At 51.2% G+C, this 25,233-nt stretch overlaps 1 protein-coding gene across 11 annotated transcripts in view; it reads left to right on the top strand.

Moving 5' to 3' along the window:
- The window catches only part of NFYC (nuclear transcription factor Y subunit gamma), a 70,811-nt gene that overhangs the window by 43,550 nt on the left and 2,028 nt on the right, over positions 1-25,233 (top strand). For all 11 annotated transcript variants that reach the window (XM_047789560.1, XM_047789556.1, XM_047789553.1 and 8 more), the window contains 7 exons: positions 4,022-4,093; positions 5,637-5,750; positions 9,831-9,926; positions 14,883-15,056; positions 18,286-18,444; positions 22,659-22,766; positions 25,171-25,230. In XM_047789560.1, coding sequence (XP_047645516.1) covers positions 4,022-4,093; positions 5,637-5,750; positions 9,831-9,926; positions 14,883-15,056; positions 18,286-18,444; positions 22,659-22,766; positions 25,171-25,230 — 783 coding nt within the window. The remainder of the gene's footprint in view (positions 1-4,021; positions 4,094-5,636; positions 5,751-9,830; positions 9,927-14,882; positions 15,057-18,285; positions 18,445-22,658; positions 22,767-25,170; positions 25,231-25,233) is intronic.

Raw genomic sequence — 25,233 nt, 5'->3', positions numbered from 1 at the left:
AGTCCAGCATTCCCTTTCCTGCTGCTCCCCTCTGGATGAAGGTCATACGTCTGAAACTTAAGTAGGCCAGATTGTTTTTGTCTCTGTACTTCTGCGCATGCTGTTTTCTCTTTCTGAAAAACATTCTCATACTTATCCACAGCAGGTTTGCAGTGTCCCTAGACAATTCAGATGTCAGCCCCCCATTGCCAGCTGGTCATTTCTTTCTTTCTCCTGCGGAATTTCTACCTCCGTTCGAGCATAGGGTGTGGGGGTTATAAGGTTCTTACGTGACCGACGTCTCTGACAGTTAAACCATACGACTCTTCAAAGGTACAAACACACTTGAGTCTTCCACACAGTAGTAGGTATCATGCATTTGATAAGAATACATAGAATGTGTCCCGCTGTCTCCTTTTGGTTTAATAAATTGGATTTCTTTCTTTCTTTTTTTTTTTTTTTCTTTTGAGGGCCCCACCCATGGCATATGGAGGTTCCCAGCCTAGGGGTCTGATCAGAGCTACAGCTGCTAGCCACAGCCACAGCAACACGGGATCCAAGCCGCGTCTGCAGCCTACACCACAGCTCACGGCAACACAGGATCCTCAACCCACTGAGCGAGGCCAGGGATCAAACCCGCAACCTCATGGTTCCCAGTCAGATTCGTTTCCACTGAGCCACAATGGGAACTCCAATAAATTGGATTTCTAAACCTCTGCTACTTTGGGGTAGATTTTTAGAGGCTTCATACCCAAACCAGGACCCTCTGGGAGAGTGAAGCAGGGCGAGGGGTGGCTTCTTACTAATTCCGCCTCTGGGATGACGGTGTCGTCAAGGATGGTCCCAGGCAAACCAGGATACAGGTCCTGACCTGCAGGGTGTGCTCTGGCTCTGGTGTCCTTCCCCGGAGTCTAATCACACTGGCTCTCTTTGGGTCAGCTCCATTGAATTTTGGGGTTGCTCCTGCTCCTCCAGCCACGGGGCCTTTGCACATGCTGTTCCCACATGGGAACCTGAACCTTGGCCTCATCACCTTTTTGTCCCGCACAGGCTCCCTTATGAGCCTCTTCCAGCGGAGTTAGTCAGGGGAAGGCACCACCAGGAGATGCATGGGCAGGAGAGGAGGCTAGGTATTTTTTTCCCCTCCTTCCGTCTCTGCATCTCTGGCAAGTTCTATATCCTCCACAACGTGGCTCCCACCTGGTGACTCCTCTCACGTTGTCACCTCCATTTTTCTGCCTGTCCCTTAAGTGCCTGGAGTATGAAGAGCCCCTGCGCTGCTCACCTCCCAGCTCGGCCCCTCCCCTTGTTTGCTCTCTTTACGCCCTCACCTACAGTGGGAGTCTCTTCACTGAAGGCATATCATCTGTGGTGCATTCCGTTTCCTGCTGGGACCTCAGCTGCTGTGCTACCTGAAGCAAAGTGCCCTAAGGGAAGGGAGCCTGTGGCACATCCCCTCCACCCCTCTGGGTGCAGCAGGAGCTTGCTGAGGAGCCCATGTTGCCTCTGAAGACAAGGCAGACAGCAGCAGCCCAGAGTCTGGTGGGAGGGGCTTTCAGGTGGAGAAGCCTGCACTGGCCAGTGCTGGGAAGAAGGGGGGGGGTCTGTCTGTAGGCTGGCAAGAAGTTCAGTTCTTTCTCTCTCTTTCTTGTTTCCTTCCCTCCCTTCCTTTGCTTCTCCTTTCTTTCTTTTATTTCTTTTTTTTTTTGTCTTTTTAGGGCCACATCTGCCACATATGGAGGTTCCCAGGCTAAGAGTCGATTCAGAGCTGTTGCTGCCAGCCTACACCACAGCCACAGCAACGCCAGATCCGAGCTGAATCTATAACCTACACCACAGCTCATGGCAATGCCGGATCCTTAACCCACTGAGTGAGGCCAGGGATCGAATCCGCAATCTCATGGTTCCTAGTCCATAAGACTAGGGAACTGCTGCTTCTCCTTTCAAGAAAAATTTGTTCCCACTCTGTGCCAGACACTGTTCTAGTCACTGCATCAATGATAGAAAAATTTCCTGCCCTTATGGACATTCCATTCCAGTGAGAGAAAACCAGAAACTAGCAATTAAACATATTGATCATATGGCAAGTGGTCATGGGAAGAGCATGGAGAAAAATAAGGCCAAGTAAAGATGAGGGGAAAAAAGAAAGAAAATGCTGATACTTAATTTGGAGAAGAAAAAGGTGACAGTTACAAGTCTGTGGAGGGGGAGTGGTAGCTAAGCAGCTTGTTGGGTTTGGGTGGGAAAATCAGGTGTCGTGGTGTATGTCTTATCCTGAGAGTTGCCTTTCTTCTGTAGTCATAAAATAGATTCTGGGAAGGCTGGCCATGTTTTTCCCAAATGCCCCACTGCCTTCTTTGACTTGTAGTTGAGGTTTTCTGTTGGTCTTGGAGAAGAAATTTCACTAATGCATGTTAATTATACCAAATCTCAAATAAGCTGCTTCTCCCGTAATGTGATGATGCAAATTCCCAGGTGAGCATATTGGATTTGGGGAGTCCCATTTCAGACCACTTATAGAATCAATCATTTGACACCTAGTCCCAGTAGGGATTTTGCTGATTTGAGCTCATCTCTCTGCCTTAGCATCTTTCTTGTCTTTGCAGCTCCGCAACCCCAAATTGATTTTTATTTCTAGAATTGCATCCATCATTGGGTATGTGTTTAAATACCAGTAGTACCAAAATAAAATGAAAAAGTGCTTAAATCGCAAATAATTGAGTAGTGTTAGTCAAAAACCCCTCTCCTGAATCCTATCCATGGTGAAGTTACATGGTTTCTCCCCAGCTTAGTCTTGTTTTCTAAGAAAAATGTTCCCAGGGCTGTTCTTACATGGCAGCTGATAAATTCACCCCCACCCCTAAGCACATTTTGGAGATAAGGCCTGTGCTGCTGTGATTAGAAAGGAACGCCTCCCCAATTTCAGGTGTCATCTTAGTGCACAGGTCAGAAATAGGCAGTGTCTTTTTCTTTTTTCTTTTCTTTTTTTGGAAGGGGTTATTGGGGGAGTAGGGAAAGGTTTATTGCAGGGCCATGCAAGGAGGATGGGTGGTTCATGCCTCCCAAAAACCCTCAAACTCCCTGAAGGGTTTCAGCAAAGTGATTTTAAAATTTTTTTAAATTTTAATTTTATTTATTTATTTATTTATTTTTGCTTTTTAGGGCCACACCCTCGGCATAGTTCCCATGCTAGGTGTTGAATCTGAGCTGCAGCTGCAGCTGCAGGCCTATGCCACAGCCACAGCAACGTGAGATCTGAGCCACACCTGTGACCTACACCGCACACAGCTCATGGCAATGCCAGATCCTTAACCCACCTCCCCAAGGACAGGGATCAAACCCACAACTTTATGAATACTAGTCAGGTTCATTAACTGCTGAGCCACAAAGGGAACCCCAGCAAAGTGATTTTAAAGGTAAGGCCAGGGAGGGGTTATGCCAGGGTATGTGATCCGAGGGCAGAGTTCTCTGATTGATGGCGAGGCGATAGGGCATGTCACGGAGGGTAACTGATCTGGTCCTAGGCTCCAGTAGGCCTAAGGGGCTATGTGTTCTGTTCGTGGCCATCGAGTTGTTCAAGTCCTGCTTTGGCAAGGGGTTTGCACACCTGCAAAGTGACTCAGGAAGTGTGCATCTGACACGGTTGTTGAGGTGCTTCAGAGAGGAGCTAACACGGAGGATAGGGGGCCATGGGTCCCAGAGGCCCCGGAGAGTCCTGCTTGTATACAATCCCCCGTGTTTGTTGATACGCCTCAAGCTTGAGGAGAGCAGGTGTTGAACAAGAAAAGAAATAAAGCAAGTTTCAGATAAAGAGGTTAATCATAAACTCGATTATGCTGGTTTCACCAACAGACACTGCTTTGAGAATGGCTGGTGGGGTCCGAGCCTGATGCAACAAGAGCTTGGATTTTTCTGAATTTTCTTTGTACCTGCCTTCCTGCCGCATTTTCTGAGAGGAGGGCCGAAACCAGTCAGAGCCTCTCATGCTGCCTGTCATGCCCTGTTGATCGCTCACTTGTGTGCCTCGTGTTACTCATTTCAGAAAGATTTCCGAGTGCAGGAACTCCCACTGGCTCGTATTAAGAAGATCATGAAACTGGATGAAGATGTGAAGGTGAGTTTGCAGTCGTTTTTCGCATTCGTGCTGAAGGTACCACAATGGGTAGGTGACTGGCCGCGTCTCGAGAGCTCAGAGTTTAAACAAAAATACAGACGCTATTGTCTGTTGCTTTTTAACTTGGTTCCTGTCTAAAAATTGTTAGGTGAGCTGGAATGGAACAGCTTTAGTTGTCGTATGGTGCTTCTCTGAAGATCGGGGATACCCTGTTTTCTAGATCTTGAAAGGATGCTGAGTGTTTGCTTTTTGGATCACCCGTTCTTTTCACTGCGTGGCGTGAGCATGTGTCATCCGAGCCACAGGACAGGTGCCTTCTTAGCGTCTCATTGCAGAGTCTCTGGCTCGTTGGTTTGAGCTCCAAGACGTGTTGACAGGATGCTGCGCTTGTTCTAACTTGTCGATCTGTGAGTTACTTCACACAGATAATACTTGTGAGAGGTTTACTGGGGGCTCATTTCTGTGTTCCTAGGAGTCCGCCTCCCATTGCAGTTCTCTCAAGAAGAGAGCACCTGTCCCCTTCCACTCAGAAGTAACAGTCTCTTGTGTTCGTCCAGAAGGCCAACAATTCACAGCAGGCTCCCCGTTTATTAGCTCACTTCCTCCTCATAGTGACCCTGGGAGTTTTGATAAGATAAGAATTGTGGGGTTTTTTCCTTATCGGCCATGCCTGAGGCATGCGGCAGTTCTTGGCCAGGGATCAAACCTAAACGGCAGCAGTGACAGTGCCGGATCCTAGCGCACTCTGATACGAGGAAACGCCAGGTAGGAGAGGTTGGCTCCACCGTTTGATAGATACGGAAATTGACACAGAGAAGCTGAAAGGGACTCTCATCGAGACGAGGAGCCCCGAGCTCCCAGTTCTTACCTCCTGCTTCCTTAGCTCCGGAGTTCCTCCCTCAGCTCTGTCCTGCACAGACCACCTCACCAAGGGCTCAGAGCTTTGTTTGACCGAGAGTTCGAACTTCGAATTCGGACTTGGCAAGGCTTCGGACTTGCAAGGCGGCTCATACGTTCCTTGAGTGCTTACTTCGTGCCAGGCCCTGTGCTGGGTGCTTGTGCGTAATCTCATTTGAGCCCCACAGCAACCCTGGAAGGCCATTATCCTCTTTCCTTTTCACTGCTGAAAAGTAAAGCCCCAAATAATGGGAAGCCTGAGATTTTCCCTTCGTCCTTGGCTCTCACAGTCATTATCTTTCCCTCCCTTGTCTCCGTTTAGATTAGACCCTAATCCTACCGCTTACTGGCTCTGTGGCCGTAGACAAGTCACGTCACTTCTCCTAAACCCTGGTTTCTCTGAAAGATGATTTTGAGAGAAAAAGGTGCGGGATAGGTAATGGACCACTGTCCTTCCGTCCTGTTCCCTTCTTGGTCTGCCGTGTCCCTCCTCGCGGATTTATTTTCCCCTGGAACCTCGTGAGGCGCCCCCTCCTCGTTTTCTAGCCCCGTCCCCTAGAGCCCAGGGGCAGGACGTGAGGCGAGGGCCGAATGGTTGGCTTGAATGTCTTGCCGCTGCTGACAGCGAGGCCTGCGTCTGTTGCAGATGATCAGTGCGGAAGCCCCCGTGCTCTTCGCCAAGGCGGCCCAGATCTTTATCACGGAGCTGACTCTGCGAGCCTGGATCCACACGGAGGACAACAAGCGCCGGACTCTCCAGGTAATGCCGTAGGCTTACGTCGGTTAGATGAGGCGGGCAGCGGCCTTCGCCTCCTCTTACGTGGCTTTGGACCAAAGATGGTTCTTCCTTTCCGTCAAGGTGATGCGTGTTGCTGGCGTCCGCCTCTACTGGTAGAGGAGGGCGGAATAGCCCAGACAGTGTGTATTTCCCTACCAAGAATCCTAATTTCCAACTCTCTCCTGCTGTTTTCCACAGCTCAGTGACTGAACTTTGTAGTGGTGAGGTCTCACTGTCAACAGAAGCTACAGTGATAGTTACCTATTGCTGTATATAAATGGCCTGAGGTTGGAAGCCTTGAGAGACTCCAGGAAGGGGCAGTCCTGGGAAGACTCGGTCTCACTAACCTTATTAGACTTTCTGTTTCCTGTCTGCCTTCCTGGGAATCCTTGCCTTCTTCTTTTCTGTGGTTTGTTTTTTAATCCAGCAAATCAGCGTTCATATTGAAGGAAGACCCCTTGGCCGTTGGCTGTAGAGGCCTTGCATTCAATAGCCAGGTCCTAGCTCTTCGGGGAACATTTTCCCAGGTTTAAGAGGAAGGGTGAGACAGATAGAAGACAGGGACAGTATCTTAACAACAAAGTTAAGGAGGAAAAGATACTTTCTTTTTTCCCCCTTTATCTCCACAGTTGAAAGGCATGCCTTTATTCATTTATTCTGCAGGCATTAACTGAATACCCACAATGTGCCAAGCACTCTTCTAGGCCCTAGAGACTAATATACAAAACAGACAAAAATTCCTGCTCCTGGGCAGCCTACGTTCTAGTGTAGCTGGAATTGAAAACTATGCTGTCTTAAAGGAAGTCTGTGGATCTGGAGACACCCAGTAAAAGCTACCTTCAAGGTCAATTCAGATTAAAAAATAAAATGGGCAAAACGCTTGAACAGGCCCTCGAAAAAGGAAGCTGTCCCCGTGACCAAGGAGCACGGGGAAAGGTGTGCGACATCACTCATCTGGGAGTGAGGCCACGCGCCGTCGGACGGTCGAGGTGCAGAGTCACTCTGGAAAACTGCTTTGCACTTTCTCATAAAGTTAAACATGTTCCTTCCTCTAAGACCTAGCCAGTCCAGAGTGTGTGTGCACCCAAAAGTGTGGGCATTTCTGTTTAAGAACGTTCGTAACAGCCTCTTTTTTTGTCTTTTCAGGGCTGTACCAGTGGCATATGGAAGTTCCCAGGCTAGGCGTTGAATTGGAGCTGCAGCTGATGGCCGCAGCCACAGCACCGTGGGATCTGAGCTGCACCTGAGGCCTACACCACAGCTCACGGCAACCCTGGATCCTCAGTCCACTGAGCGAGGCCAGGGATGGAACCCGCATCCTCATGAGTACTAATTGGGTTTGTGGCTGCTGAGCCGCAATGGAAATTCCCATAACAGCCTTATTTATAATAGCCAAAGGCTGGAGACTCATGTATCCGTAAACATGGGATACTAACAAGTTGATATATTCAGACATAAAGTGGATTACTGCTCAGCAATAAAAAGAAGCAAACTATTCACATACCATCATGGATGAGTCTCAGCAATACATTCCGCAAAAGAACCCAGAGGGGAAGCTCCATCGCACGTGGTCCCCTATGCTGTGGCCGCCCATCTGTGGTGACAGAGATCAGAGCGTGGTGTCTCACATTGAGAGGAAGGAAGTCGACTGGAAAGGGATAGAAGGAAATTCTGTGTGTTCTCGTTTGGTGATAGCTACTTTATTCAGATCCATCAAGCTGCATACTTAAGGTTTCTGTATTTTTACTGAATATGAGTAAATGTCGGCATTACTTCAGTACAGCATTAGCGTTGAAAAAGGCCAAGTTAAGATGTTAAAAGTGTGTCTGTTTCCGCAGTGCCCTAGAACACTTTGGTGCACGCTTGGAGGTGGTTATTGTTACCTTGTTTTCTTCTCCTCGCTCTCCCTGTAGATGAGCCACTGGGGTAGCTTGAGAAGGTGACATCATCAAGAATGCGATACCATATCGTCCTCATCTTAAAGGAGACCTGGCAGCCTTAAGATGTGCCCCTGCCTCGGTTGGGAGGGCTTATTACCAAGCTGGTGGTTGGCAGGAAGGGTGGACGGGAGTTTTGCATTTCAGTGGCTTGGGGCCATCACAAAGACAAGGGAAGGAAAAAAACCCAGAAAATTTCCGTCCTCTCCTGTTTGATCTGATGAGTCACCTTCTTTGAACATACGATATGTAGGAGTTGCTAAGGATTTCTGTTAGCATGTTGGGTTTTTTCCCTGTAATATTTTATTATGAGGAAGTTGAAACATAAGCAAAGTTTACAGTGAACACCTGTGTACTCGCCACCTAGAGCCTACCGTTAACATTTTATTCACTTTATCCTCACTCTCTTTCCTTCTGTCTACCCATCAAGTTACCAATTTTTAAATGCATTTTAAAATTTATATTCCCCTAGGAGTTCCTGCTGTGGTTCAGTGGTAACGAACCCAACTAGCATCCATGAGTACACTGGTTCTATCCCTGGCCGCGCTCAGTGGGTTAAGGATCCAGCATTGCCCTGAGCTGTGGTGTAGGCCAGCAGCTGCAGTTCCGATTCAACCCCTAGTCTGGGAATTTCTATATGCCATGGGTGTGGCCCTAAAAAGACCCCCCTCCCAAAAAAAATTTACATTCACCTGAACCCTTTGTATGCTTATCATTCACTGGGGTTCAACTGTGTTTCTCTGTTTTTTTTCTTTTGCTTTAAAATTTTCATATAGTGGGGAGTTCCTTTCATGGCTCAGTGGTTAACAAACCCGACTAGCATCCATGAGGACTCGGGTTCGATCCCTAGCCTTGCTCAGTGGGTTAAGGATCCGGCGTTGCCATGAGCTATGGTATAGGTCACAGACTCGGCTCCTATCTGGTGTTGCTGTGGCTGTGGTGTAGGCCGGCGGCTACACCTCCAATTAGACCCCTAGCCTGGGAACCTCCACATGCTGCTAGTGAAGCCCTAAAAAGACAAAAAAAAAATTTTTTTTTTTTCATATAGTGAAGTACACAGATCTTAAGTATAAGTATACGTAGTGTGTTGGTTTTTAATTAAAAAAACAAAAACTTTGAAGTTCCTACTGTGGCTCAGCAGAAATGAATCTGACTAGGATCCATGAGGGCGCAGGTTTGATCCCTGGCCTCACTCAGTGGGTTATGGATCCGGTTTTGCTGTGAGCTGTGGTGTAGGTTACAGGTGTGGCTTGGATCTGGCATGGCTGCAGCGTAGGCTGGTGGCTACAGCTCTAATTCGACCCCTAGACTGGCATATGCCTATGCCATGGTTGTGGCCCTAAAAAGACAAAACAACAACAACAACAAAAAAAACCCTTGTATTTTTATTATTTAAAGAAAGGAAATGCCACTCTTAGAAAGAACCTCATCAGAGCAGGCCTTGGTTTCAGTAGCATTAATCAACAAACTCATTTTCTTTATCAACCCTCACTCTGTACTTCACACTTTCAGTGTTCGTGTCACGTGGAGCAAGATTTAAACTGTGGAGTTAACGTTGAGATTTTGAATTTCAAAATAAAAACCGTAGCCTTGTAGGAACTAGTATGTATGGATCCAGTGACTAGAAAATATTGCAGAAAGTTACTGAATTCGAATTTCAACTAAGAGATTCAAAATGGATTATGACCGCTTGCGAACCAAAGCCAAAATATTATATAGGGACCCAGAAAGGTTGAATGATAGCCTGAGCTTGGGAAGCACAGAGTGACCAGCAAGCTGTCAGTTGAAACTGCTAGGTTTGTGCAGATTTATCTGGAGGATGGTAATGAGGCAATCACGGGGGGGACCTTGGGGCAGGGTCCAGCAGCGAGCGTAGTAGTTGGAGGCCCGAGTACCCAGTTGGTAGAGCGTGAGCTACAGCTAACTCTCTTTTGTTGCTGTTTATCCATCGAGTGGGATCATTTCAGGTTTACGGCAGTTTGGTTGTGGCTATTTCACCTGTAGGCTTGGCCGTGGGCATTTCGTTTGGCTTAGACGTCATCGTCTTATCTTGTAACTTGGAGAGAAGTCAAGTGAAGCAGCTTCTCTCCAGGCTAGTTTTTCACTCTGCTTTTCTTCGTTACAGAGGAATGATATCGCCATGGCAATTACAAAATTTGATCAGTTTGACTTTCTCATCGATATTGTCCCAAGAGATGAGCTGAAACCTCCAAAGCGTCAGGTGAGCTGAGACGGTGTCGCTGCTGCTGCTGCTGACCAGAGAGCACCTTGCGCCTGGGGTCAGATACGCTCCCTTTTTCCTCTCTCAGCACAAGCCGTGTGCACTTGCTTTTGCTTCTCCTTCTCCAGACCACATCCGCCCGTAACATCTCCTCCTGTTACTCGTTGAGGGATGCTTTTAACTCCGTGCCTCTGAGGTGGTATTTCAGTGAAAATAGACAAAATGAAAGTTAAAGACCTTAGTTACAGATAGTGAAGTGAAGCTCTCTCTCAGGCTTCTTAATCTGGGGTGGGAGAACAAGTTAAAAATGTTTGATTTCCCAGAACCAGCTTCTGTGTGTGCACAGTGGTGTTTGGAGTGAACGGGCCTGGCTTTCTGTTTCTCTGGGTTGCAGTTCTCTACGTCGTGCACTGGCTACGCGTCGGAATCACCTGTTAGGGTTTAAAAACTGCTGGTGCCAGGCACCGCCCCGCACCAACAGAATCTGGGGGAGGCCCAGGCATCACTACTTTTTAAAGCTCCCCATATGCTCTTGATGTGCAACAAAATTTGAGGACCACCACATAAACCGTTCTTCTTAGTACTCATGAGAGAGACTGAGAATCTCTCCTCCTGCTCTTCTGCCTGCTCCCTCCAAAGAAAGGTCACGCCGTTGCTTTTAGCACCTTGGCTGCGTAAAGCTCTTAACGGCACTTGTGATAGACCCTTCTCTTTTATAACTCGTCATGTTGGGCGTGCAGGCTGTGTGACTCACTGTGTAGCAGAGGTACTTGGGGAAGAGTGGCAGAGTCTGGCAGGGGCAAAGCTGTACCCTGATCTGCTTGCTTTATTTTGTTAATAAAGTTTTAAGTGTTTTAATGAATTATTTCATAGTGTATTAGTCTTAGAAACAGGAATCATTCAGGGACGACTGTTCTCCTGGGTGTCTCATGGTAACCAGTAAGAAAGTGTAGGAGAAGTGGCCATCTTAAAGGACCTTTGAACTCCGGCCCCGGCCTGGGGGCCTTTGGGTTCGCAAGCCCGTTGCACCTCCTTCCTAGAGAGAGCGCCTCACTGCGTCCGTTCTCTCCGGGCAGTCTTTGCCACTGTAAACATCCTTGACTGGAAGCTGTGAGGCGTTCCCAGGAGCTTTCAGTCGGATGTTTACAGCGGCAGGCTGCCACGGTCGTCCCGCGGCGCGGCGCCTCTGAAACACTGCAGGTTTGTGCCCACGGCCTGACCTCTCTGAGAAGTCGCTCCAGCAAGAACTCAGACCGCTCCTCTTCCTCCAGAGCAGATGACACCACCCACCCACTCTCCTTGTGGGAATCAGTTTCAGAAGCCCCCTTTAAAGGCGAGGTGGTGGGCTCAGTGACAGAATCAGGCCTTGCTCAGGCCCGTTGCGCCCGCTCCCTGCCTGTTCCCTGAGCCAGCTGGCTGGAGAGAAGGGGCATGTCCTCTCCCTCCTCCAGGGTCCTCAGTGCTTGCCTCTCTTAGGGGTCAGGCAGCTCCCTGTTGCAGCCTGGCCTGACTCAGAAGGCTGTGACCCATCTCTTTTGAAGTGTGTTCAGCCAAAACTGCTCCTTGCTGCCTGGAGCCAGTTCTTGGTAGGTGTTCGGGCCATGGATTGGCACCCTTTTGGGGCAGCTGCTGCCTGGCCTCTGAAGGGATGAGATGGCTGAAAGCTGGCCTGAAATTCTGAGATAGCACTTTTAATCCTCTGCAGACGTGAAGTTTTCCCCAGCTGCAAATTGGCTGGCACCTTAAGTCCGTTAAAAGTGCCTGCTCTCCAAAACTCACCCTTTCTGAAGGAGGCAGCAGCTCATTCTTGCTATGGAAGCGAGTGTGCTTTTCCCGTCTGGGGCCGGCTGCACAGCGCTGTGGCGATGGCCCGAGGATGTGGTGCTTCTCATCCTCCGGCCTTGTTTGTCAGACGCGCCTTCTGAAGAGACTAAGGACTGGCGCTCGGGGCGGGGGCGGGGGGCACTGTTAAAGCTGGGCGGGTGCCCCGTTCTGGGTCGTGCAGTCATTCAGAGATTGTTGTAGCGCAGTGTGATTTTCCCCTGCTGGAGAGAGACGAGCCCAAAACACTGAGCTGTGCGTCTCAGGCCCTTGGCTTCTCAGAGGTGCTTGGGGGTTTCGCTTGTTCTTTGGGGAAGCAAGGAAAGACTACTCAAGCAGAAAATAATTGAGGCCGAACTCCTACCCGCTGAAGCTGTGAGTTGAAAGTTCCTGCTCATCGAAGTGTCGTTTCCTCTTCACCCATTTCTTTAAGCCAAACACAGTCACTCCTTTGCTGGCTTGACCTCCATGGGCAGAGGAGCCTTCACAGTGCAGAAGCAGCTCAGCTACGCCTCCTTCCATCCCAGTGATGTGAGAGCTGCCCTGCCTCGTCCTCACTGCAGACCTAGGTGCCTCGGTGTGATGCTCGCGGCGTGTCCCGCCACTGCCCGGTTCATGAGCAGTGTAAGAGGGTAGAGTAGGCGGCGCAGGAGAGGCTCTTGACGTGCTCTCACAGCGTTGGGCCCAGGGAAGTCTGGCTTCTGAAAGTGGTACTTAAAGAGTTTGTGCTTTGTCTGGCCATGTTCACCTGCAGACCAGCCACAGTCAGGGGTAGCTGGAGACGGAACATGACAGGTCTGGGCTGGTCAATGCCAGTGGCTCCCTTGTCCCTGCGACGTCCTACAAGTTAGTTCTGGGGCTCTCAGCCCACACCCTCTCATCACCCGAAAGCTTTTCAAGTTAAATTTGGACTTCAGTAGTTGATGTTTCTTTATAAAATAGCAAGGAGTTTTGAATGGAAAACCCCTTTCAGGGGCTTTGAGAAGAGTAGTTGGCCCCTGTTTCTTGGCTAAGAAGGGTATATCAGTACTATACCTGCCACAGCCAAGATCTAGTTGACTGACTGACTGATTTATAATAATGAGAAGTTGGAGTTGAAGTGGAGGTGGTGATGTCACAGTTAAGTGTTCTGGAAACAGCCCTAAAAGGGGACCTCCTTTTTCTTCTGCCTCAGCACGATCATGTCCAGGGTTCAGACTGGGCCTAAAGCACAGAATACATTGACCTAGAAAGCTGGCTCATGTGTGAGGACTAGCTTAGAAAACCCAGAGTGTTAAAAGGGTCTGCCCAGGCTGGGTGGGTGGCCCTCAGGGAACCCTGTCACCCGGAGGTCCAGGTTTCTCAGGCTAGGTGTCAGCAGTCTTAGTTTTAGAATCTTGGGTCTTCAGTCACCAGGCAAGAACACCACCCAGCCCCGTTCTGTAGTGGACGGAGTGTCTCCCTACACTTCGGCCACAGGACCCCAGAGGTAGCAAGAGTTAGGGTTTCTTTTCTTCTCTTTTCTTTTGCTTTTTTTGTCTTTTTGGGCTGCACCTAAGGCATATGGAGGTTCCCAGGCTAGGGGTTGAATTGGAGCTGCAGCCACTGGCCTAGGCCACAGCCACAGCAACTTGGGATCTGAGACGCATCTGCAGCCTACACCACAGCTCACGCCAATGCTGGATCCCCAACCCACTGAGCGAGGCCAGGGATCAAACTCGAGTCCTCATGGATCCTAGTAGGGTTCATTACCACTGAGCCACGATGGGAACTCCTCGGGGTTCTCTTCAATTGCTAACAGCTGTTGAGTTCAAGGGAATTGGTCATACTCCCAACGTGGGTTCAGAAAAGTACTTTCCTGCCTCCAGTTGTCTGCCTGGCTCTGAGTCCATTCATCTTTCAGCAGCCGCTGGTTGAGGGTCTGCCTCCTAGGAGATGAGTGGTAAGGACAGCGGGGAGCAAGGCAGCTAGGATTTGCCTTCTCGGGGCCTTCGTTCTAGCCGGGAGGGTGAATTCGACAAGCGCGCACAAAGAGGACTGTGTTCGCTCAGGTTGGGGCTGCCACGCCGGGGAGCGGGAGGCAGTGCACCCAGTCTCCGTATCGCGAAGAAGTAGCTTTTCCTCTTTCCTCGAACCCGGCGAATTGAGTCCAGAATAAGGAAGTGAGTAAATGCAGCTTATGTTTTGCTCAGGCCAGCCCAAGTGGTTGTGTGTTTCTGCTGTTTCTGTTGTCCCAGGCAGGGCCCTCCGGAGCAGACGCCGATTCTGTGTCAGCGGTCTGGGGCCCTCCCTGGACACTCGGGCCATAACCATGCCGTAGTGCGTGTAAACATCCTACACTCTCAGCTGTGAGCTCGAGGTGGCTGGGAGAGGGTTGTTTACTCCTTCTGCCATGGAAAACGCCAGCTGAAGAAGGAACGGTCGCTTCACCCAGCACAGGGGCCGGGCCGAGACCTCCCTAGGCAGCCAGGGCAGCGCCCCAGCGGAGAGCTGTCCCTCCAGCCCCCTGGGGTGCGCGTCTGTGGCCCCACCCCACCAGACCAGATGTGACGCTGGATAGACATGGCCCCAGCGACCACAGAGCCCTCGACGTGCTGTGCAAAGCTGGGCTCCTGCCTGCCAGTGCGCTTGATCCTGACGTGTGATTCTGAAATCCCAGCCCGGAGGGAGCCCTGTTTGCCCTTTCCCAGTGGAGGTGCTGGATGAATTGCGGGGGGTGAGGGTGGGGTGCGGCCCATTTGGGAGGTTCGGAGCCAGCCTGAGAGCATGGTGTCTGGGTAGCACCTTCCCAGTGCTTGCAGTTGGCACTCTTCTCAGATCGCGGGCCTTGACGGCATTTACTGACAAGCCCTGCTAGCTCGTGGGTTTTAGTGACGGTAATTATTTGCCCATTTGCAGCTCATCACACAGTGGGTGATTACCATGTACTTCAGAAAATTGGCTGTGTGTGTTGTGAAGCCTATGGAATCTGTTATTTTTAGTTTGATGTAGCACAACTGGTCTCTTTGAATTCCACTTTCCCTTGGCTTCAAATGTGGAGAGCTCAGCATTCAGCAGGCAACTGCCCAGAGCCCGTTTGGGGGGAGAATGGAAATTCACTGCGGCGGCTGCTGAGTTGGTTCTTTTCCTCTTACCTGCCTCGCCTTCTCCCCACAGGAGGAGGTGCGCCAGTCCGTGACTCCTGCCGAGCCCGTCCAGTACTACTTCACGCTGGCTCAGCAGCCCACTGCGGTCCAAGTCCAGGGGCAGCAGCAAGGCCAGCAGACTACCAGCTCCACGACCACCATCCAGCCTGGGCAGATCATCATTGCACAGCCTCAGCAGGGCCAGGTTTGTGAGCCGCGGGGGCGCAGGCCCAGCTAGACAGCACCGCCCAGGTTTGGGCTGGGCAAGTGTGGCCTGGCAGAGGGCCAGTCAAGTCATTGTAGGGCACTGGATTTGAATTCCGGGGAGCCGAGCTTCTCCCCAGATTCAGCCACTGAGGTGACGTGTCACCTAATCTCTCTGGGCCCTGGGTTCCCCGTGGGTCAAATGGGCAGAGGGCAATGAAGCAGACATTCCGGGGTCCCTGAATATTTCAGGAGGAAATAAGTTTCCGTAACACCCCGTGGAGAGTGGTGGCATCTCCATAGAAGGAGTGTTTTAGGTGGACTCCATGCGTGCTGTCTGTACAGATGCCGGTTCTGGAATTTGTACCCTTAAGGGGGAGATGAGGTGGCACGGCCGGCTTGCGTACCTCTCCCCTCCTCTTCCTTCTCATCCCCCTGTCCCCCCAGATGGGCGTCAAGCAACCCTGTCTTTGTACAGTGGTGGTCAGAAGATTCTTTCCTCGGTCGTGCGGTTGTGAACGCAGTGGCATCTCGGTTGCCGGGGATCGTGAGAGGCTGAAGGGAGCTGTGTGTTCTGAGCTCCGACGCCAAGTTCCCTGTCGGTCATCAGTTTGTTCATCAGTCACTGCGCACCCTCTTAGATAAAGGCCCGTTCTGTGTCTGGGGTTACAAGCATGAGTAAACAAAACAGTCCCCATCTTCAAGAATTCAAGGAGCCACTCGGGTCTACAGGTGCTTGAAGAGTGTGCACCCCTCGCCCCCCGGGAGCGTTAGGCATGCGCAGGGCTGTGTGGAGGTGCCGCGGCACCTGGAGATGTGTCATATACATAGAGCTAGTGTCAGCGGCAGGAAGCTTCTTCATAATAGGTGTATCAGCTACAAAGCTGTGAGGCAGGTGGTGAAAGAGGATGGCAGAGAAAGTCCCCTAAGGAGTAAGGAGTCTTCGAGGGAACAATGGAAAGGAACCAAATGCAAAGGGAAGGAGGGCTTTCCCACGTGAGGCCACAGCACGAGCAGAGGCCTGGGGGAGAGAGACGGCCCGGGGGCGGTAGGACAGGAGTGTGGAGTCAGCACGGGGAGCATCTCGGCAAGTCGAAAAGAGGCAGAGGACACCTCCTCAGCTGCTGTGTGTTCTAGTAGAAGCTGGGGTTCCCCAAAGAAAACACCTTGGGGCGGTGGTCGATTTAAATGTTAGTTACGGCTTTAGGGTTTATTCCCTTCTCGTTTTGTCAAAATCCACAAAGAAATGCACCGAGTACTGCTCTTTGCCAGACATAGTGCTAGGCAGGAGGGGTTTAAAGACCACAGCCCAGCCCCTGCCTCAAGGACGCCCGGGGGACCTTCTTTGGCTGATGCTTGTGCCTCTGCAGCGGTGAGCACGCTGCCTGCCAAAGGCTTTATCCCCGTGCAGAGCAAACTTCAAGGGAGTCTGCCCGGAGCTGGCTCTGATGGGCTGATATCCTAAGAAGCTCATGGCTGTTGTGCCCCCACAGCCGGGCACGCCATAGGTGATTTGACAGCTGCCATGCTAACATGAGCCCCATTTTCCTGAAATGGTGTAGAAATACCTTAGAAGTCCTCTTGGGAAAATTGAGTTGGTATAGGACAGTGTCGAGTGGGCAGTATGCATTTTCTTTTTCAGTCAGCGAGAATTTCATCTATCCTCTGCTGCCCCAGACTCGCTCAGCTTGGAGCTGATAAGGCTTCAGAGGGTGGTAAAGTTGGCTCCCCCAGCGTCTCCCAGCCAGTGCTCTGCCGTCTGGGCGCAGGGTGGCCTCGTGCCATGTCACACCTCCCTGGACCTGGAGGATGACTGTTGCAAGTTGAGTTCAGATAACTTTGCAAGACCAGTGCATATTAGAGTTGGAAGAAAAAGGTATTTTGGTAAAGTGAATCCTGCGTTTTCTGTCATAACATCGGAAACTTTTATTCTTGGAGGTTTGGGGGACAGGCTGAGCTGGAATCACAGCGTGAGAACAGGAGATAATTCTTGCTGACCGAGCAGACGGCGTGTGTTTCCCTCTGTCGTCTTTCCTCCTGCCCTCGGCCAGTTTGTGGTACTTTCTCCTTACCTCGTAATCCCTCGACGCTCACCTGCAGTTCCCAGAGCACATTGCCTCCCTGTAACTTCAGCTGCTTCATAGGCCTGTGCTGTCAGAATGTAGGAGCACCAGAGCAGCAATGTCGGCTGAAGCCCAGGATTCATTAGGACTCTCGGAATTGTCCTACGAGGTGATTCTTAATTCGGAGAAGGGAGAAATCATATCCAAAGTGAGCAGTCGGGGTGCAGGTGTGGTGAAAAAGTTCTACCCCCCTGTACCGCCACCGCCAGAGGAGCACGATGCGCTGGGAGCTGTAAAGGTCCCATCTAGGGCTACATTTTTCAGGTGCAAAGAAATGACTGACCCTCTGAACCGTTCGAGTCTGCTGTCTCAAGAGAGCAAGTTTCATGAGACAATCCACTAAAGTGTGTGTGAGACTCAGAATCCTCCAGAAGTCATGTACGTTAGTCAGAAATTTCTTAAACCTGAGATTCCTGTTTCTAGAAATTTGCCGTTCTTGCTGTATTAGATTCTGTGACTTAAGGGTGGCTTCCGTTAAGATCCAGGTCTTAACAGAGTCCGGGTCTCAGGGTGTTTGCCTTTGCCGTGGAATCTCTTGCCGTGTCCAGAGCAGCTGGCTGCGCAGTGTGAGCAGGAGTCACTCTGCTGCTTGGGGGGTCGTGAAAGCCAGTGTGCACTTTGATTTTCGTCCCGTGTCTCACGTGCCTGAGAAGGAGCCGAGGATCCTGAACCTGCTAACCCCATGCTGACCCCACGGTCCGTTTTGTTTGCCTTCCAGACTCACAGGCTCTGGCTATGCGTCTGGCCGTGTGTCAGGCAGATGGTCAGCGTTGCTTCTGATTCTTTTTTCTGTGTGCGCCTGTCTGTCATCGAAGGGGCTGTGGAGAGTGACAGCATTTGAAGGGTACAGATACTCGGCAGGGCCTAGGCAGATGCAGATTTTGAGCCTAAAAATCCTTTTGATTTTCCTGTCTTTATTTTGGAGAGTGACTTTAGCACTGCTTTCAGCCTGAGGACCCTGCGGGTTGAGCGTTGTTGGTGTTGGGATGGCGGCTAGCATTCCCGGAGGGGCTGTGCTCCTGGTTCCCCACTGGTTATTAACCCCTTGGTGGGCCTGATGGCTCTGAGCCGGGGCTCCATCGACTTGTCTGTGGTTCTTCCTTCCAGACCACACCCGTGACCATGCAGGTCGGAGAAGGTCAGCAGGTGCAGATCGTCCAGGCCCAGCCACAGGGGCAGGCCCAGCAGGCCCAGAGCGGCACCGGGCAGGCCATGCAGGTGATGCAGCAGATCATCACCAACACAGGAGAGATCCAGCAGATCCCGGTAAGCCGCCCCGCCTTGAGGTCTGCCGGACTCCGCAGGAGAGAGGGGAGAGTGCGCACACGCCCGCACGCGCGCCCCTGGGGACAGCGACGCTCCTGTTACCCCAGACCACAGCTCGCTCCACTGCAGACGGGCCGCTTTCCTTCTCACCGCCACGGGCAGCTCCTCTCGGGTTGCCCGCACTCTGCCTGCGCAAGAGACGGCTGTGACCACCCTTCTGTGCCAGGGTCCCGAGGCCCTGTGAGGCGGTTCTGTCTTTTGATTAGCGGAGAGTAAGAGGGAGGTGCACAGAGAAGGCCATAAATACACTTGTTGCATATTCATGAGTCAGTTCCCAGTGGAGCCTGCAGCAAAGTGTATTTTTGGCTTTCATTTAACTTCTCCATTCCTTCACTGTGGACTGCTGCGTCCTATGTGCCTTGAGGGATTCTCATTCTTAGATCTGTTGGCTTTTTTTACTTGTACTTGTTCCTTTGTGAAAAATGTCCTTGTCTTAATACTTGCAATCTATTCATTGGTCAGTTTGCCACCAAAAGAAAAAAAAATGTGGAACGCGAGAGACACACAGCAGTCCTATTCCTGCCCCTTGCCCTTCCTGTTAGAAATGAAATGTAGGCAGAGAAAGAAATGCTCTTGAACTTAGGTAACCACTTCCCCTTTGAAGGAAGCTAGAAATGTATCCTCGACTCTGACTCTGGAGCTGCTCTTCAGCTAACAGAGGAAAGGGCCAGAGAGAGCTTAGGAAAGGGTAGCATGTGTGTCTCTCTGTGTCTGTCTCTTTCTTCCCCACCCCCTTCTCCCCCACCCCTTCTCCCTTTCCTGTGTGCATGCGTGTGTGCATGTGTGTGCGCGCCTGTGCACACACACGTCCCCGTCAATCCCAGATGTCCTGCCTCACTGGTTCAGCCGCCAGCTCAGGACGTCTCCCATAAATGGTTCTCCTTTTCGCTTGGGAAGGCACCAAAACAAGTTCTTCTAAGCCAGAGAAGCGTTCCCACTTTGTTGTAGCTTTAACTCAAGTCTTTCAAAGCCTCTTGGGGCACACGGAAGATTTGTCGCAGATTCAGGCCTGGTCTGCACAGTATGCCTTCCGCAGGCGACTGCGTTTCTAAACTCCGTGGAGTGCTCGTAATCAGCCATGACCTTCTGGAAGGAAGCCTTTCTCCTCTTGTGAAAGCCCAAGGGGTAGGCTCATTTGCTCTGTAACTCATGTTGAAACGCTGTGCGGGTCCCCAGGCCTGTCTGTGTGGTCGAGGACTGAGGGCAGAGCATCACCGGACGTCTAAACCTGAGCCTGAATGAAGAGCTTGCTTCGAAGAACCCCCTGGAACTGACTGGCTCAAGGCTTTTCATTCGCATTTGAGTTTCTGCAGAGATCTCTTCTCAGCTGGGAAATGTAAAATCCCTGTGGCTGCAGTACACCTTCCCCACTCCCAGGGCAAGGCCTTAGTCTTTCATCCCATGTTCCTTGGCTGGAGTTCCGGTGACTCCTCGGACCAGCCACCCTCAGGCACAGCAATCGAGGTTTCCCAAGCCTCCGCCCAGCTGTCTTCCTCCCCACAAGCAACTTAATGTTGCCTGCAGGCTGCGCTGTGGGGTACAGTGGGGCGTTTAGGCGTTAGCGTCACAAGCTCCCCAGCAGCTCCCCTTGGTGTGTGCTCAGGAGAGAAATGACTATAGGTCAAAATATCTTGCCCTATCTTCTTTGAATCAGCTTCTTTTTTTCTTTTCTTTCTTCTTTTGTTTTCTTTATTTCTTTTTGTTTTTTTCTGTTTTTTTTTGCTTTTTAGGGCCCCACCTGTGGCATATGAAAGTTCACAGGCTAGGGGTCCAGTCGGCACGGCAGCTGCCAGTCTGCACCACGGCCACGGCAACAAGGGATCCGAGACACATCTGCAACCTACACCGCAGCTTGCAGCAACGCTGGATCTAACCCACTGAGAAAGGCCAGGGATCGAACCTGCATCCTCATGGATACTTGTCGGGTTCATTACCTCAGAGCCATGACGGGAACTCCTGAACCAGTTTCTTAACAGGTGTAGATTTTGTGTCCCTCTTTTGGGCCTTAAGCAGACAATTCTGGAGTGGTCTAAGAACTTCATTGTCCTTTCTTGGGGGCTGAAATCCTCTTTGAAGTTTCAGAGAAGCAGTTTGATGTAATGCTGCATCATCCTGTCAGCATTTCCCTCATGGAAGTCAAAGCCCCTGCAATGAAGTTCGCTCTTAAGACAAGGAAAAAATTCAGCTCCAGGACAAAGAGGCACAATTCGCCAATTACCCTCAGCCGCACACCCACACGAGAAAAGCCCAGGCTGGGCAGCCAGAGCGGGTTGTGTCCGGGCCCCCAGGTAGAGACCTGATCTGCCGGTCCTCCTGGAGCCTCTCGGCCCCACATCCTCCCTGCTGACTGTTCTCTCTGCCGAGCTCCAGTTCCTCTCACGCTCTAGCTGCCTGGTCCTCTCCACGTCCCCCCGCTCGAAGCGCTCCGTGTGTGCGTGGTCCGCTGGAGCGTTAAGGGCCTGCGTGAAGGCTTTTTGCACGCAGTTAGATGCAGCGTGTGGCAGTACCGTATTATCTGAGGCTCAGTCGTGAGCATGAGGGACTCTAAGCGCATTCTGGTTGCTTTGGCTTCCCACGGTGGGGCTTTCTGTGAAAGGGTGATTGATTCGGCTTCCCCTGGGGAGGTGTTTGGCCAGAAGCTAGTGCTGAACACCAAGGATCCTCAAGTCCTGCAGACCTCCACTGGTCCTGGCTCCGGGGCCTGAGACGGGAAAGCAGGCCGCGCTCTCTTCCAAGACGTGCAGCATGAGGCCGGGCAGTTCTCGGGCTGTGGCACAGCGTGATGGGACTGGCAGGTGCTGGGACTCTTCTCAGTATTGGATCAGCCATCCTGGGAGTGGGAGAGGGTGGAGATGGAGGGGGAAAGGCCCGCCCCTGAGGTGCAAGCATTCTGATAATGTCACGTCGTCTTTGGCATAAAATCCTAAGAGAAACTGTGGGCGAATGGCTAAGAGCCAGTACCATCGAGGGTCCATTCATGCTGTCCTCACGTATGTGACAAGACCTGCTGAGCATTTTCCTCCAATTCCATTGAAGGAACATCCTCTCTCTTGTGCTGGGTGACTCGTCAGGTAGGGATGTTATGGTTTTGCGTGTTTTCATCTCTGTTAAAAGAAACTTTTCAACTAAAAATAGAGTTGCCATGTGATCCTGCAGTCTCACTCCTGGACCTATGTCCAGACAAAACTATACCTAAAAAAGATACACTCACCCCTGTGTTCATAGCAGCACTGGTCACAACAGCCAAGACACGGAAACAACTTAAATGCCCATGGACAGATGATGGATAAAAATGTGGTGCGTGTATGCAATGGAATACTACTCAGCCATAAAAAAGAAGGAAATAATCCCACTGCAGTAATATGGATGGAACTAGAGACTATCATACTAAGTCAAGTACATTAGAAAGAGAAAGACAAATACCACATGATATCACTTACACACAGAATCTAAAATGTGACACACATGAATTCATCTATGAAACGGAAATAGACAGCAGACTCGGGGTTGTCAGGGGAGAGAGGAAGTTGGGGAGAGGGATGAGTGGGAGTTTGGCATTAGCAGATGAAAATGAATATATGTACATCTTTTTTTTTTTCTTTTTAGGGCTGCACTTGCAGAATATTGAAGTTCCCAAGCTAGGGGTCAAATTGGAGCAGGAGCTTCCAGCCTGCACCACAGCCATGGCAACACAGGATCCAAGCTGCATCTGCAACCTACACCTCTGCTCACGGCAGTACCGGATCCTTAACCCATTGAACAAGGCCAGGGATCGAACCCGCATCCTCATGGATACTAGTTGGATTCATTACCGCTGAGCCACAAGGGGAACTCCGAGAACTGTTACACGGGGAGTGGATAAAACGGTCCTGCTGCATAGCACGGGGAACTCTATCCAGTGTCCTGTGATAAACCACGATGGATGAGAATATAAAAGAGAATGTGTGTACCTGTAGAGCCACGTCACCTAGCTGTGCAGCCGAAATTAACACGGCATTGTAATCAACCCCGTTTCAGTTTTGAAAAAGAACTTTTCAGGGTTGGCTTCTTGGGGGTGGGGGCAGGTAGGGACAATGACCACTTCTTGTGGGAAGACCGCCTGTCTGAGGTTGTGCTCAGTCTCCTGTGGTCTGTTTGTCACTGCCCTGCCGTAGGTGCAGCTGAATGCCGGCCAGCTACAGTATATCCGCTTAGCCCAGCCTGTATCAGGCACCCAAGTTGTGCAGGGACAGATCCAGACGCTTGCCACCAACGCTCAACAGGTATGTGCCCCAGAGACGCAGGGCTTAAGTTGGGGACCAGCAGGCACTGGCTTCTGGGTGGAAAGAAGTGCTCAGTGCACAGCCCTCTCGCCACCTGATCGTTCAGCAAGAGCCACCTCTGCACCCTGCACCTCTGTGTTGCATCCTAAGGGACAGATGGGGTTTATCGGAAGATTGGATTCAAGTGTGTCTCTTAGCAGCGTGTTCCCCAGGGACGAAGAAAGGCAGGGCAGGGGGAGACTCAGGGATACTTGAAGAAAGCCCAGCGTGTGTCTGCGTGTCTGACTGCAGGAAGCATTCTGACGGACTGCCCCATGGTCAGGCTGAGTTTCCATCCTCAAACCTGAATGACTCTTAGGTCCTGGCACCTCCTGTGCGCTCTGGAAAGCTTCTTAGATTTTGACCCTCCCCTTCTTATGCCCCCCTAACCACCTCACCTCCTCTCAGGCCCTAAGCTAGTGACGGCTGTGAGCTGCAGGTGCTGAGGGGCTGCCTCCACTGGCTTGGGGTTTGGGGCGTGTGGGTGTTGTTTGCAGGGGACGGTGGATGCTGGACAAGGGGAGGCATTGGTAATCGATTCTTCTGCCTCAGACCCAAAAAAAGCAGCGATCGTTGAAGAGCTGGACTCGTCTGGCCCGGTTGCATTTCTAGTGATGTATCTATTGACAGCGTGACGGAGCTGAGTTTGTAGAGCAAGTCTCCAAAATCTCATTTGGGAAAACAGGAGGAATGGGCCAAAAGCATGGCTTCCGAGTTCCGTGCCGTCTCTGGGATCAGTAAAGGGCCCACCCCAAACCCGTGCCTTGGTTCGCATAAGGCCCCGGGCGCTTCCCTGATGGCCTTGGGGCTCCCTGACGTGGAAGCAGATCTCAAGACTAGCCCCGCCCTTTACCCCTTTTCAGATTTTTTTTTTTAACTTGTATGTTTCTAGCCTGAGATTCAAAAGCTTTTTATGGCACAGGATGGAAGGGAATGAGAAGGAGGAGTTCTTGGGTCCCCAGAGGTCAGCTTTGGGACCAGAAACTAAGAGCCAGAAAGGGGAGAGTTGGGTGTACAAAGAGGAGGGAAAGCATCAAGGAGAGGGCGCCTGTTGGGACAGCCTGGCCCTTAGTAGGTGCGCAGTAGATGTTTGTCGAATGAATGCTGGATAAATAATTTGTAAATAGAACTTAAAGGGAAATGAAGGTGCGCAGCGGATGCGAAGGGCAGTCCTGCCGACCCGGGCACGGGGGCTGCACAGCGACGGATGTTTTCCGTCTGTCTCAGGCTCGTACTTAGTCTGCAGGTACTTCTTCATGCTTCCTTTGCACTGGGAGGTGGAAAGACGCAACTTGGCTCCTGCCCTCAAGCAGCGCATACACGGGTGGCAGGAGAAAGACCCAGAACAAAGAGTGTTTAGTAAGAAAGCCTCATGAAGCCCTCTCACACCTGTGCCCTCGTTGCTCCTCACTGCCGCGTGGGTAGGTCTGAGGGGCTGGTTTTGGCCGTTGGGAGGACACTCGAGAGGAGGGTCCCTGCCTTGCACGTTAGTCGTGATGACTCCAGGAGCAGGTACACAGAGGGATGCTCCATGGGTGACCCGCATGCACACCTCAGTCTGCACTCTCTTTGCTCGTCTGCTCAGCTGGCATCAGCAGCTGGCGTTACGCGATGCACTTCTCCACGTCAGTGAATTTCTTTACAAATGCGCTTTCGATCCCACATAAGGTTTGAAGTATGCGTGATAAATATTTTCCTTACACCTCCCCGCTCCTTGGCCCAGAGGGTTGCACGTGGCCTCTCTCGGAAAAAGTACTTCCTAGGTTTGCCACTGGGGCTTCTAGGGCCAAGGGCACCTGCTTGCCAGGGTGTTTGATATTCCAGTCAGATAATCTGGGTGATAACGGGTTTGGTGTAGAGCCCACCTTCTAAGAATGAAAGGGACCACTCACCCTTTTGCCCAGTGTTGTGCCGTCTGCCTTCACTGGTGGAAAGACAGGCGTTTAGGGGTTTTGCCTAAACCATAAGTGTCGTGCCCTGTCATTTCAGTACCTAGGAGCTAGGTGGGTTTTTGTTTTTGTTTTCGTTTTTTTTACTTGAGCTTCAGGCACCAGAAAGACCTTGCAGTGAGGGGCTGCTGGTGGTGCAGTTAGGTGGCCATGAAGAGAGATGGTTGCAGAAGTTAGATGTGGCGCACGCCAGTGTCCTCTGCGTGGTGCCAGCTCTGAGTAGCCGCCGGTGCTGGGGGATGGAGAAGGGACCCTTGCTTTCCTGCTGCTCATCAAGCCCCTCTTCTGTGCCAGGCCTCGTTCTGAGTCCTTTGTATGCATTGTCCATTTGATCTGCACTGCTGTGTCCTGGCTGGTGGGCTGGTGGACCAGACCCTGCAGCTGATCTGCCTACTTTGCCATCTTGATTCCTGCAGATCACACAGACGGAGGTCCAGCAGGGACAGCAGCAGTTCAGCCAGTTCACGGATGGACAGGTA

This window comes from Phacochoerus africanus, chromosome 8 (genome assembly GCF_016906955.1).
Source record: "Phacochoerus africanus isolate WHEZ1 chromosome 8, ROS_Pafr_v1, whole genome shotgun sequence".
Taxonomy (NCBI): Eukaryota; Metazoa; Chordata; class Mammalia; order Artiodactyla; family Suidae; genus Phacochoerus; species Phacochoerus africanus.
The sequence above is the reverse complement of the archived record's forward strand: the minus strand, read 5'-3'. Positions and strand labels throughout refer to the sequence as shown.